The sequence below is a fragment of the Pongo abelii genome, chromosome 20, assembly GCF_028885655.2.
Source record: "Pongo abelii isolate AG06213 chromosome 20, NHGRI_mPonAbe1-v2.0_pri, whole genome shotgun sequence".
NCBI lineage: Eukaryota > Metazoa > Chordata > Mammalia > Primates > Hominidae > Pongo > Pongo abelii.
In genome coordinates, this window is record NC_072005.2 from 17070307 (window position 1) to 17084063 (window position 13757).

The 13757-nt window shown below is 57.0% G+C and overlaps 1 protein-coding gene across 4 annotated transcripts in view; it reads left to right on the forward strand.

Annotated features, from left to right (window-relative positions):
- Positions 1 to 11290, forward strand: part of SIN3B (SIN3 transcription regulator family member B) — a 50356-nt gene extending 39066 nt beyond the window's left edge. For 3 of the 4 annotated variants that reach the window (XM_024237229.3, XM_024237227.3, XM_063719324.1), the window contains 7 exons: positions 1096 to 1711; positions 2866 to 3035; positions 6985 to 7158; positions 7416 to 7508; positions 8475 to 8569; positions 9117 to 9324; positions 9431 to 11290. In XM_024237229.3, coding sequence (XP_024092997.1) covers positions 1096 to 1711; positions 2866 to 3035; positions 6985 to 7158; positions 7416 to 7508; positions 8475 to 8569; positions 9117 to 9324; positions 9431 to 9661 — 1587 coding nt within the window. In that variant the 3' untranslated portion in view covers positions 9662 to 11290. The remainder of the gene's footprint in view (positions 1 to 1095; positions 1712 to 2865; positions 3036 to 6984; positions 7159 to 7415; positions 7509 to 8474; positions 8570 to 9116; positions 9325 to 9430) is intronic. The other variant, XM_024237228.3, reaches the window with a different exon arrangement.
- The last annotated feature ends 2467 nt before the right edge of the window (positions 11291 to 13757 follow it).

Genomic DNA, 13757 nt, shown 5'->3' on the forward strand with positions numbered 1-13757 from the left:
CTTGGGCTGAGGGCTTGGGGCTGCCCAGCAGAGGCCCTGGGTGCCAGGACAGTGGTGTGGGAGGCTGGAGGAAGGGGTGATTGTCTAACGGTGTGAGGGAATGAAAGTCGTGATCTAGATAAAGACCAAGGGGAGGGGTGAGCCTGGGACAGGGTTTTCCAGGGAGTGAGAGCAGATGGGCATGTGCAAAGGCCCTGCACACGCAGGAGGCAGCTCGGTGCGGTGAGGCTGGAGGAGCTGTGGAGGGGCACGCCAGGGGCCGGCGTCTTCTGAGCAGCCTGGGAAAGCCTGAAGGGCATTAGTTGGAGTGACCATGCTCCTGTGGGCCAAGTCGCCCTGGACCCAGTGAAGAGAACGGTTGGAGCCGGCTGGTGGGAGCTGGTGGGAGCTGGTGGGAGCTAGTGGGAGGGCTGGTGGGAGCTGGTGGGAGCTGGTGGGAGCTGGTGGGAGAGCTGGTGACATGATGGTGGTAGCAAGCACATGCAGGGGCTGGCGAGTGACAGCAGCGGAGGCGGGGGCTTAGTGACGATGGGCGTGCAGGGCTTCAGATGTGAGCAGTTGCAGGCCTCCCAGGTAGTAGATGGCAGAGGCAGAGAGGTCGTGGCTCATCCTTTGCCTCCTTGACTTCATCGATAGCGTGGTGTGGGCAGCCCCGGTCGAGCTAGAATCAGGCGCCACCGTTGCTGTCAGTAGGAGGAGGTCAGCCTCAGAGGCTTCTCCATGCTGAGCCATGGGGCCCCGTTCTGTCCTGGAGCTGGGCTGAGCGACAGACCCAGGCTTGACGCTGTCAGACCCCCTGTGAACCCCGCCCCACATCTCAGAATCCTCTTGGCTCCTTCGTCTGGGGTCCCGGGATGACTTGGGTCTGCCTCGCTTTCGGATAGGGGACCAGGAGCACATGGGGCTGCACAAGAGGTTGAGGCAAGCGACCTGCCCCCCAGGCCCTGCTGCCGCATCGATGTTCGCCACCCATCCTGCTCTGGGCAGCGCTCATCCACCTTGGTGGTCCCAGTTAACAGCGACTCGTGAACGGGCATTGGGGGTCCTCTGGGTGCTGGGTGGCTTTCCGCCTAATGGCCGCCCTTCCCCCCACAGCACCAGGAGCAGCACTCGGAGGGCCGCAGTGCCCCCTCTAGCGAGCCGCACCTCATCTTTGTGTATGAGGACCGGCAGATCCTGGAGGACGCAGCAGCGCTCATCAGCTACTACGTGAAGCGGCAGCCGGCCATCCAGAAGGAGGACCAGGGCACCATCCACCAGCTGCTGCACCAGTTCGTGCCCAGCCTCTTCTTCTCTCAGCAGCTGGACCTGGGCGCCTCCGAGGAGTCAGCTGACGAGGACCGGGACAGCCCCCAGGGGCAGAGCACAGACCCCAGTGAGCGGAAGAAGCTGGCGCCAGGACCCCACAGTAGCCCCCCAGAGGAGAAGGGGGCCTTCGGGGATGCCCCGGCCACCGAGCAGCCACCCCCGCCACCCCCACCCCCGCACAAGCCCCTGGACGATGTCTACAGCCTATTTTTTGCCAACAACAACTGGTACTTCTTCCTGCGCCTGCACCAGACCCTGTGCTCCAGGCTGCTGAAGATCTACCGCCAGGCGCAGAAGCAGCTTCTGGAGTATCGGACCGAGAAGGAGCGGGAGAAGCTGCTGTGTGAGGGCCGCAGGGAGAAGGGCAGCGACCCCGCCATGGAGCTGCGGCTGAAGCAGCCCAGTAAGGCTCCGAAGCCTGACGGGAGGCCCCGGGAGGTGCCTGGGATTAGGGGTCGCAGCTCATGATCTGACACGTCCTGTTACTTTTCTTTCTGGCTTTTCATTTTAAAAGAATTCTGTGATTTCAAATGGGAAATTGCAAACAGGAAGTTGCCAGCATAAGACAGAGGTCTCACGTACCCCTCGCCCAGGCTCCCCTGGCCGTGGCACCTGTCCTGGGTGTAGCACCCTCTCCTGACTGGGGAACATTTGTTTCTCATGGGCTTTCTCGTGGAGCCATCATGGACCAGCTCCACCGTGCCCTTTTTATTTCTTTTTTTTTTTTTTGAGATGGGGTCTTGGCGCTGTTGCACAGGCTGGAGTATAGTGGCAGGATCTCGGCCCACTGCAACCTCCACTTCCCAGGTTCAAGTGATTCTCCTGCCTTAGCCTCCCAAGTAGCTGGGATTACAGGCGCTCGCCACCATGCCTGGCTAATTTTTTGTATTTCTTTTTTGAAATGGAGTCTTGCTCTGTTGCCCAGGCTGGAGTGCAGTGGCATGATCTCGGCTCACTGCAACCTCCGCCTCCCAGGTTCAAGCAATTCTCTGCCTCAGCCTCTGAGTAGCTGGGATTACAGGCACCCACCACCATGTCCAGCTAATTTTTTTTTGTATTTTTAGTGGAGGCGAGGTTTCACCATCTTGACCAGGCTGGTCTTAAACTCCTGACCTTGTGATCCACCTGCCTCGGGCTTCCAAAGTGATGGGATTACAGGCGTGAGCCACCGTGCCCAGCCCAATTTTTTGTATTTTTAATAGAGACAGGATTTCACCATGTTGGCCAACCTGGTCTCAAACTCCTGAACTCAGGTGATCCGCCTGCCTCAGCCTCCCAAAGTGCTGGGATTACAGGCATGGGCCACCATGCCCGGCCTCCACAGCATTCTCGCTGCCATCCCTGGGTTGCTGGCCAGATTAGACAGCCTCAGGGAGGGTGGCAGTGAATACCAGCTACTCGGGTTTCCTGGTGATTCCCACATTTGCCCCAGGGTTGGCAGGTGAGGGCTGTTGGGTCCCATGGGAGCATTTGTTGGGGCTCTGTCGTGCCAGAGCTTGGCCTGCATGACTTTGCGCCCTCCAGGAGGCATATGGATGAAGCCGTGTGTCTCCACAGGTGAAGTGGAGCTGGAGGAGTACTACCCGGCCTTCCTGGACATGGTGCGGAGCCTGCTGGAGGGCAGCATCGACCCCACGCAGTACGAGGACACCCTACGCGAGATGTTCACCATCCATGCCTACGTGGGCTTCACCATGGACAAGCTGGTGCAGAACATTGCGCGGCAGGTGAGCCGGGCCGGGGCAGGGCCAGCCGTGAGGACAGCGGAAATGGCTCTACCGTCATTTCACTCCCCCCTCGGGAGGGGGCCCGTGGTCAGCACAGCAAACCTATCCTGTTTTTTCTTAATTGAGACAAAATTCGCATAACATAAAATTAACCATTTTGAAGTGTACAGTTTGGTAACATTTAGTACATTCACAATATTGTGCAACCACCACCTCTGTCTAGTTCCAGAACATTTCATCTTTCCAAAAGGAGACCCCATCACCATCAGCAGCCACTCCCCATTCCCCCACTCCGGGCCCCTGACATCCAGTCAACTGCTTTCTGCCTCTGGATTTCCCTCGTGCTTCATTCCTTTTTATGGCTCTGTAATACTCCGTTGCGTGGGTAGCTACGTTTTGTTTCTATCTCTTGGTGGACATCTGGGCTGTGGCTGCCTTACAGAGATCGTGAGCAATGCTGCTCTGAACATTTGTGTACAAGTTTTTGTTCCGTGTCCCTGTTGACAAACCTTTCTTGAGGTTAAATTGACAACATGGAAAAAACCTTAACCCACTTATCCTGAGGGAGGGTGGGAATAGTGATGTTCATCTGCGTTGGTTTTAGTAGTAGCAAAAACCCAGCCCCCACTGAATGTCAACACAAGGAAACTGGTCACATAAATATAAACAGCAGACGTCCCAGACGAGCTGGGTGTGGTTCCAGGACATGGGTCCTGCTTGGTTTCTGCCAGAATCATTGTTCGTGGTGACCTCCATTTCCTGGTCACCAAGTAAGGCTGTTCATCATAAAGTGGAAAAAAGGCTGGAAAAAAAATAAGGCCATTACTCTCCCACCCAGACACAGTCACGAGAAGCATTTCAGACAGGATGTTTCCTTCCAGGTTTTAAAGACTGCTTAATGGAACTAAAATACACAAGCAGAAAAGTCCCCAAATTTGAAAGGGGCAGATGGATGGGCTTTTCATCAACAGAACCCCTGCCCCTGTGTTCCCACCCAGCCACCTGCCACCCATGGACACCCACAACCCTGATTTCTTTTTCTTCTTCTTCTTCTTTTTTTTTTTGAGACAGAGTCTTGCTCTTGTCTCCCGGGGCTGGAGTACAACGGCACAGTCTCTGCTCACAGCAACCTCTGCCTCCTGGTTTCAAGCAATTCTCCTGCCTCAGCCTCCTAAGTAGCTGGGATTACAGGTGCACACCACCACGCCTGGCTAATTTTTGTATTTTTAGTAGAGAGGGGGTTTCGCCATGTTGGGCAGGCTGATCTCGAACTCCTGACCTCAGGTGATCCGCCTGCCTCGGCCTCCTAAAGTGCTGGGATTACAGGCGTGAGCCACCGTGCCCGGCATCACAACCCTGATTTCTACAGAGAGGTAGATCCCTGGTCTTGCCGTGTGTTAACAGAAGCACACAGTGCCCAGCTGCATCCTGGGAGTGTCATTCTGTGAGATTCCTGTGTTGAGATGAACCGGCCAAGGATTCCCAGGAACGACCCCCACTCCGTCCACCTGTCTCCTGAGGACAGGCATGGGCGGTACCCTGTGGGTGTGTCTGTGGTGGCCGTCCATGTACATTTCTGCTGCTGCCCTTGGGGTAAGGCAAAGAGAGGTGTGTCCCGCTGATGGCAACTTTCTGTTTCCGGGGTCACTCGTACCAGTGCTGTGCGAGGCCGCATTCTCTGTCCTCCCTGGGGCTCAGGGGCGTCTCTCCATCAGCTGGGAGTAGTTCGAATCTCGATGGGCTCACGTTGCATTTCCCTGATGGCTCATGTGGTTGGGGCCTTGTCCTTTCATGGCCGTTGGGACATCTTTTCTCATGGAAAGCTATCCACGGTGTTTGCGCCTGTTTCCATCGCGTCTGCCTTGTTGGTGACTGGGAGGATGTCTGTGTCTGGCCACAAGGACTTAGTGAAACCCATAGCTGCGTTCTGACACCTTCACTTCAGCCCCCTCCACTTTCCTCTGTGTGCCCGAAATGGGTCCCTGCCCATCACCATCCACAGCAGTGGCCACTCTCCGGGGGAGGGAGACACACACGGGGCAGCCTGGAGAGAGGACACCCAGGGCCCAGCACACGGTGTTGGGGCAGTGACGCAGGGGACGCCAGGAGGCTGGCAGTCTGCCCCCCCCAGGCTGGGCACCCCTCATGGGCCATGGCTTTGGGGACAGCAGCCTTGCTTGTGACACCAGGAGATTGGACCAGATGGTTTATGGAAAGCATTGATTAATGCTTTAAAAAAAACCCCCCTTCCATAAACAACTTCTCTAGAACCTGTTAAAGCAATGAAAATGGGGCTGTCTGGTTGGAGCTGTAGTGAGAGCCTCGTGCTGCCCTGCTGTCCTGGCTGTGGCCGCACCACACCCCAGCTGCATCTCCCTGGGCCAGGTGCTCACTGCAGGCCCCTCCATGCTGTTTGTAAACTGCCTCCAGGCCATGTCTGGACTCTGCCTCCCTTTTTCTTAAAAATTAGCGTTGCTGTTTTTTAGCAGTAGCAGTCGGCATTCAGTGGGCACTTGCTGTGTGCCAGGTACTGTCTGAAACCTGTGCGTGTCCAGGTGTTATTGTATCCATTCAACAAAGCTGCACATGGAACCCCCAGGGAGTGTGGTCCCCTGACCAGGGCCTGGGCTGTGCAGGTGGGTGATTCACACAGCCCTGTCTGCCCCACGACACCTGCTGTTTCCATTCCTTCCTTCTTCAGTGCAAAGGTAAAAGGAGTAGCAGTGTATTTACAGCCAAGCATTTAGGGGAAAGGAACAGCCTGCACTCACGCCACCTTCAGCTCATTCCTGGGTTTGCTTTGGAACATTTTTTTCCGTGTCTTTTCTATGTGTTTCTCACACCCAGGCAGGGTTTGCTGGTCTGGCCTGGTCTGTTTTGTTCAGGTCTGGTCTGGTCTAGTTTTGGTCTGGTCTGGCCTGGTCTGGTCTGGTCTGGTCTAGTTTTGGTCTGGCCTGGTCTGGTCTGGTCTGCTCTGATCTGTTGTGGTCTGGTCTGGTTTGGTTTTGGTTTGGTCTGGTTTGGTCTGGTCTGGTCTGGCTTTGGTCTGATTTGGTTTGGTTTTGGTTTGGTCTGGTTTGGTCTGGTCTGGTCTGGCTTTGGTCTGATTTGGTTTGGTTTTGGTTTGGTCTGATTTGGTCTGGTCTGGTTTTGGTCTGGTCTCATCTGGTCTGGTTTGGTTTTGATTTGGTCTGATTTGGTCTGGTCTGATCTGGTCTGGTCTGGTCTGGTCTGGTTTTGATTTCGTCTGATTTGATCTGGTCTGGTTTGGTTTGGTTTTGGTTTGGTCTGATCTGGTCTGGTTTTGGTCTGGTCTGGTCTGATCTGGCCTGGTTTGGTTTGGTTTTGGTTTGGTCTGATCTGGTCTGTTTGGTCTGGTTTGGTTTGGTTTTAGTCTGGTCTAATCTGGTTTTGGTCTGGTCTGGTCTGGTTTTGGTCTGGTCTGGTCTGGTTTTGGTCTGGTCTAATCTGGTCTGGTTTGGTTGGTTTTAGTTTGGTCTGATTTGGTGTGGTTTGGTCTGATCTGATCTGATCTGGTCTGGTTTTTGATCTGGTCTGATTTGATTTGGTCTGGCTTGGTTTGGTTTGGTTAGGTTTTGGTTTGATCTGGTTTGGTCTGGTGTGGTCTGGTTTTGGTCTGGTTTGGTTTGGTTTTTGATTTGGTCTGGTTTGGTTTGGTCTGATCTGATCTGGTCTGGTTTGGTTTGGTTTGGTTTTGGTTTGGTCTGGTCTGGCTTGGTCTGGTCTGGTTTTGGTCTGATTTGGGTCTGGTTTGGTCTGGTCTGTTTGGTCTGGTCTGCCCACAGCCTGTCAGGATCCTGGTCTTCATCCCTGTGTCATGCAGTCTCCATCCTGATGTGTTTCTGGCCTTTGCCGAATTCCTCTGTGGGTGAGGCGGGGGCTCCCACAGGAGGCGGGGTGGCCGCACCACCTGCTTTCCTCCCGCCAGCTGCACCACCTCGTGAGCGACGACGTCTGCCTGAAGGTGGTGGAGCTCTACCTGAACGAGAAGAAGCGGGGCGCCGCTGGTGGGAACCTGTCCTCCCGCTGCGTCCGCGCTGCCAGGGAGACCAGCTACCAGTGGAAGGCCGAGCGCTGCATGGCCGACGAGAACTGCTTCAAGGTGAGAGGAGGCCTGGGGCTGGGAACAAGCCGGGAGGCCCGGCCGCTCACTCCGCTCTGGACTCAGTCCTGGGTGGACCCTGGTTCGGCGGCTGGGACACCGGCCCTGCTACAGAGCCCGTGAGGTACCTTTGACCTGCAGGAAGCATCAGGGCTTTGGGAGGGTGGCAAAGGCGGGTGGCGGGTGGCCTTGCGAGCCTGCGCTGTGCCGGCTGGGCTGTCCCGGCAGTTGAGGCTGTTGGCGTCCTTGCTCCGCAGGTGATGTTCCTGCAGCGCAAAGGGCAGGTGATCATGACCATCGAGCTCCTGGACACTGAGGAGGCCCAGACGGAGGACCCTGTGGAGGTCCAGGTGAGGCCCTGGCCCCAGTTCGTGCCACGCACACCAGGGAGTGCCTGAGGGCAGCAGCATGGGGCTCCCAGCAGCCAAGTGCAGGACACGCAGCATCCAGAGACCCTCCCTCTGCAGGCCGCAGGCTCTCCTTGAGGCCCGGTGGGTGGGGTTGCCTCCCTCCCTGCTCCCCCACCAGGCTCTCTTCTGGGCCCCCTCTCCAAAGAGCAGACCACTCCTCCTGAGCCAGTGGTTGTGTCCCAGGGCAGGAGGGGAACCAAGCCGCCTCTCCCTGGCCCCCGACTGCCACTCAGGGCATCCCCGTGGCTGTGACCTCTGCACCTCTCGTGTCAGGGCTGCATCCTGTTCCTAATCCCCAGCAGAGGACCACCTGGCCCCAGCTCCCAGTCAAAATTTTTGCAGGGACAGATGTTTCCTGCTCACCTCCCGCATCCTAGTGACAGTGAGGCATTGACCTGTGTGTGTCCCCAGGGTGGTCACTGGGGCCTGCAGCTCCTGGCACCTGCCAGCAGGTCCAGTGTGTGTGCACATGACTCAGCTAGGCCAACTCCATTCATCTCCTGGGCCTACCACCACAATGACCACAAACCACGTGGCTTCAAACAACAGAAGTCTATTCCCTCAACGTCCTGGGGGTCAGCAGGCCACAACCACAGTGTGGGCCGGGCCGTGCTCCTGCCAAAGGCTCTGGGGCGGATCCTTCCTGCTCTTCCAGCTTCTGGGGGCTTCTGGCGCTCCTCAGCTGTGGCCTGGTTTGTGTGAGTCCCACTGTCGCTGGGTCCTCTGTCGAGAGCTATAGTTTGGGGGGTCTCCGTAAGGGATCGGAGTCCTCTGCAGCGGCTCTCCTCATGCTCTGGGAGTGGGGGGCACAGAACCCCTGTGAGCTCCTGAACTCAGGGTCCAGAGTGAGAGTGGCCATGGCCCTGCTGTAGAGGCATCATGGGCTGTGTCTCTCCCTGTCCCCAGCACCTGGCTCGGTATGTGGAGCAATATGTGGGGACCGAGGGCGCGTCCAGCTCGCCCACCGAGGGCTTCCTCCTGAAACCTGTGTTCCTGCAGAGGTGAGAGGCCCTGAGATGCGTGCTCCGTTCCTTCCTTCCTGGGCCCAGGGAGTGTCCCCTTTGTCATGACGGGGGCTGAACCATGGCACACTCTCTGTCTGGGAGCACTTAGTAGATGCCTGCTGTGTGCTGAGGTGGGCCCTGCCCTTTTGAGGCTTGTGGTTTGCAGTGGAGGGATTAGTAACCCCAGGACGGTGAGGGGTACGAGGGGTGGGGCCAACCCCACGATGCGTCAGTGGGTGAAGAGTGAATGCCCGGCCTGGAGGGAGATGCTGCCAGAGCTGGTGGGGCCAGGCCAGAGGCGGGTGGCTGTGGCAGGACCCTGGACCACCTCAGGTCGGGCTAGGATGGTGCCTGTGGGACCAGTGGGGGCCGCTGGTGGGTGTTCAGATCTGAGGGCATTTCTTGTTGCTTCCATTTGTTTTCTGTGGACCCCTGGGAGGTAGCACATCTTCTGATGGTCCCAGGCCTGGGGGCTTCCCAGCCTGCAAATCCTCCTTCCACAATGGCGAGAGCCAGAGTCCATTCCACCTCCTTTCCCCCCCAGGAACCTCAAGAAGTTCCGCCGCCGGTGGCAGAGCGAGCAGGCGCGGGCCCTGCGCGGTGAGGCCAGGAGCTCCTGGAAGCGGCTGGTGGGCGTGGAGAGCGCCTGCGACGTGGACTGCCGCTTCAAGCTCAGCACTCACAAGATGGTGTTCATTGTGAACTCCGAGGACTACATGTACCGTCGCGGGACCCTCTGCCGGGCCAAGCAGGTGCCAGGGGAGGCCTGGGCTGCCCCGACATCCCCCTCCTCACCCCAAGTCCTGGGGCCCTGGGGATCCAGCCCTCAGCCGCCCTGACACCCAGCCTCTTCAACAGGTGCAGCCCCTGGTCCTGCTCCGCCACCACCAGCACTTTGAGGAGTGGCATAGCCGCTGGCTGGAGGACAATGTGACGGTGGAGGCGGCCAGCCTGGTGCAGGACTGGCTGATGGGTGAGGAGGACGAGGACATGGTACCCTGCAAGACGCTGTGTGAGACGGTGCACGTGCATGGCCTGCCCGTGACCCGCTACCGCGTGCAGTACAGCCGCCGCCCGGCCTCGCCGTGACCCGCCCTCATGGGCACCGGGCAGGCGCCTCACAGAGCACAGACGTGCCCTTGGCCTTGGTCGTGTCGGGGCCGTTTTCTTGAACGACCTGAGAGGCATCTCCCAGCCCCTCTGCTGCCGGACAGCGCACTCCAGGGCAGGACGCTGCCCCCGTGGCTCCCGGCCTCCTGTGGGCCTGCTGCGTGCCAAACCTGAGCTACCTGCACCCGAGCCCTGGGGCTCAGCCCCACCACAGGGGTGGGTGGACGTTCTGGCTGAGGAACAAGCAATCATGTTTGCGTCCCCATCCGTCACATGTGCCAAATCCCTGGCAGGCAGATGGCTCCTGCCCCATATTCTTACCGTGTCTTGGAAAAGTCACAGGTGACAGCCCTCCTGAGGCCCACACTTTGGAGGGGGTCCATGTCCAAGAGACCCTGACAAGGAAGGAGTTGAGCCCTGGGGAGGCTTGCTTGAAAAGTGAGTCCTTCCAGAATATTCTCAGAGCTGCCAGAAACGTCATCTGAGAGTTTGGGCATCAGCTCTGCCTGGCTGGTGTTCAGGCCCTCAGTCACTTTGGAAGTGAGAAGAACCCTTCAGCCAAACCTTTGGGATCCCACTTTGAAGTCAGGAGCTGGAGCAAGCGGGCAGTGCCTGGGAGACCCCGCTCTGGATAAAAGACACCCAACCCCAACTCCAGCAGCTGGACTCTGGGCCCACAAGGGGAGGGACCCCAGCCAGTGTTCCCTCAGAGCTGGCACGACCCCGCTGTGGGGCGGCGGGCCCAGTCGTGTTCCTGCAGTGGGCACCCTAGGCGTATGTGTATACACGCACAGATATTTATTCCTTTCGCTCTTAGTGGTTGTTATTTCTGCAGCAGCCAAATCCTGTGGCTCCCTGGGGCTGAGATCTCCCTTTGTGGAACTCCGAGAGCCGCCCTGACAGTCCCAGCCGCCACCCAAGGAGCCCCATCCACCCGCCCACCCTGGGACCCACGCGGCCACTCCAGGGATCATTGTTGTCCTTTTGTGAGGGGCTGAGGCTACTGTCCCATGGAGGCATCCAAGGCTTTCTGTGCCAAGAATCCCAAGTGACTGGGGCTGGGGACCAGTTCACCAGGCCTCTCTCCCGCACCGTGAGAGCCCCTGGTCCTGGCCCCTGCACACCAGTGTGCCCAGAATAACCGCCACCCTTGCCGTCCTGCAATAGCTGGACTCAAGTTTCCAGGAAGTGGAGATGCGTTTCTAGAAGTTTCCTGTGGAACCTGGAGGCTCCTGACGCCTTTGACTCCAGGCTGGGTGATTCCGATGCTAACCTGTCCTCCTGGGATCCCCACCTCCGCTCCCCAAGTGTCACGCAGGCACTTTGTACGCATCCCGGTTTTCTAAGAAGGGAACTTGCTATCAGGATTCCTGCACCAGGCTCACGGCCGTCTCAGGCAGAGCCACGTGGGCCCCGGGTGCAGCCGGAGACCCCGCCGAGCCCCTCCTCCCGGTATTCCCATCCCCGCATGCTTCTAGAGAGCGCCTCTTTTCCGTTCTTAAGGAATTTCTGTTCTGGGGCTTGTCCTTCCTTTGCAGCTGTTTTGAATGTAGTTTTCCTTTTCTATTTATTTGCACATTAAAGTTAATAATTGAATATTGACATCAAGCCATGAGGGTGTGTCGGTCTCTTCCTGCGAGAGCCTTGCCGACTTCCTGCCACCAGGTCAGTGGGCTGGACCCATGGGAGCAAGGGGTGGCCGGGTGTGCCCACCTGGGAGCAGGGGAGTCGAAGCCCCCTGTCGAACCAAGATCATCTCACACCCTGCACCTGCCATGCCACGACATGGGAGTGTCTTCTAGAATATTCTTTCCCCACTCCATTTGCACATTTAGTGGGAATTAGAAGCGTCTCCTTCGCCCAAGTATCTCTCATGCAGAAGCCAACTTAAAAGATCATGGTGTTTGCTCTAAGGTGTTTGCTCTAAGCTTCCCATGCCCAACCTATCCGTCCAGGCCCGCGCCTGCTCAGCCGCCCCACGCGACCACCCTCTGTACTCCCCGGGCCCCCCCCCCGCCACCTCCTGGCTTTCACCATCATTTTCTCCTCATCTCCTGACCCCTGTCCATGTCCCAAGCCCCACACCTGCTTCCTGGTAGCAGAAGCCCCAGCTCCGCTGTGTCCCGTGGCTGACATGCCTAGAGGGTTCCGAGGCAGAAGTGGCCAGCCCCTCCCCCTCAGTATGGGCTCCTCCATCCTCTGTAGCGGCTGTCCCCAACCTCCCCGAGGGGCCATAGCTTCCTCCCAATGACCCATGTGCTCCCTGCACACCCGAGCTTCCCTGGCAGTTCTGACCGCACCCCCACCAAAGGGTCAGGGCTCCCAGGGAGTGTGGCAAGCCAGACCAGAGGCTGCCCTGTTTCCTTCTGCCTTGATCCCATAGCTGGGGATGCCCAGGGTCCTCTGTGGGTCCCCAGACTGGCTTTCCTTGGTCAGAAGTGCTGCAGGGGCTGGGAAAGGCCATGCTGGTCCCGGGAAAGCAAAGAGCAGATCCCCGAGGTGGCCCCGCCCTCAGGAGTCCCCTGCCCTCAAGTAGGCAGGGCCCATGGCCTTGATGAGGTGGTATGACATGAGATGAGAGAGGTTCCTCACTGGCCCTGAAGATGTCTCCGCTGTGCTGGGGAGGGGACCCTGTGGCAAGGGACAGAGAGTGGCCTCCAAGAGCCAAGTGGGACCTCAGAGCCACCACTACCACCGGGAACCAAATTCTGCCCAAGTCCACCTGAGCCCAGAAAAGGCCCCCGAGCAGCAGATAAGGACACAGCCCAGCTGACACCTTGATCTCAGCCTCATTTGACCCTGAACTAAAGACCCAGCCTGCCAGGCCGGACCCCTGACCCACAGAAACGCGAGGTCATAGAGGCATGTGGCTGTCACATTCATTATCCAGAGATAGATACAGCAGCGTTAATAAAGCCGCTGCATGTCCAGCACCTCCCCTTCCACCTCCGTCAAGTACAGGGAGGTGGCTGAGGGTCTCAGGAACCCCTACTGAGGGGGGAAATGAAAGAAAGAAAAAAAGAGAATTAAGCTTTTCTGGATTAGGCTGACTTGTCTCAGAGGCAGCAACGGGTACAGCCCAGACCCAGGAAAAGTCTTAGTAATACTAAGAAGCCAAGACACAAAGGAATGTGCTCTGGAGCCTCTTCCCAGCACTCCCTCAACATAGGGAGAAGAAAAACAAATTTTCCTTTGTTTTATGGTATGAGTTTATAGATTTCTGTTCTCTGCACCTAGTGACTTCAAGTATTCTGTTTTATCTAAGCAGTGGAGTGAAGGTCATAAACCGTCTGAGCAGGCCTGAGATAGAGCCACCTGGGTGCTATAGTGATGGCTGTGAAATAAGCCATGCTAGGCACTAGGGCAAACCTAGATAATGACCATCTGAGTTGCATAGCAACGGTCATGTCTAATCCTGAGTTATGAGCCTGTTATAATTTGATTAACTGTCTTTGTCCTGCCTCTGTATCCCTGCTTTCACGCCACTGTAAGCCTGCTTCAAGCCAACCCACCCCTTTTTTAAAGTGTGTTTAAAAGTCAAGTGCTGTCTTTATTCTAGGCCCAGTTTTTAGATGTTGAGTCCGGTGGGTCTGAGTGCACTCAATAAAGATCCTCCTATATATACCCCAAGGTCTCTCTTTTCCTCCTGTTTCTGCAACAATACATGTGATGCTGACAGAGGGTGCTGGGACAGGGGCTTCCAGTGAGGCCCCACGAACATTTATTCTGCTGCTACTGAGGTGTTTGTCTCACTGGCTTTTACAACATATAACCAGTGCTTCCCACCTGATGTCCTCACTTGCTGAGAATGAGGCTAACTACTCCAAACAGCAAACTGAATACCATCCAGCAATCACGTTCCTTTGTATTTGCCCAAGGGAACTGAAAACTTGGGTCCACACAAAAACCTGCACGCAGATATATGCAGCCTTGTTCACCAGTGCCCAATCTCAGACACAACCAAGACGTCCTTCAGTGGGCAAATGGATAAACCATGTCACCTCCAGACAAAAGGATATAAGAGGAAATGAGCCATGAAGCTGTGAAGACAAGGGGCCAGGCATGGTGGCTCACA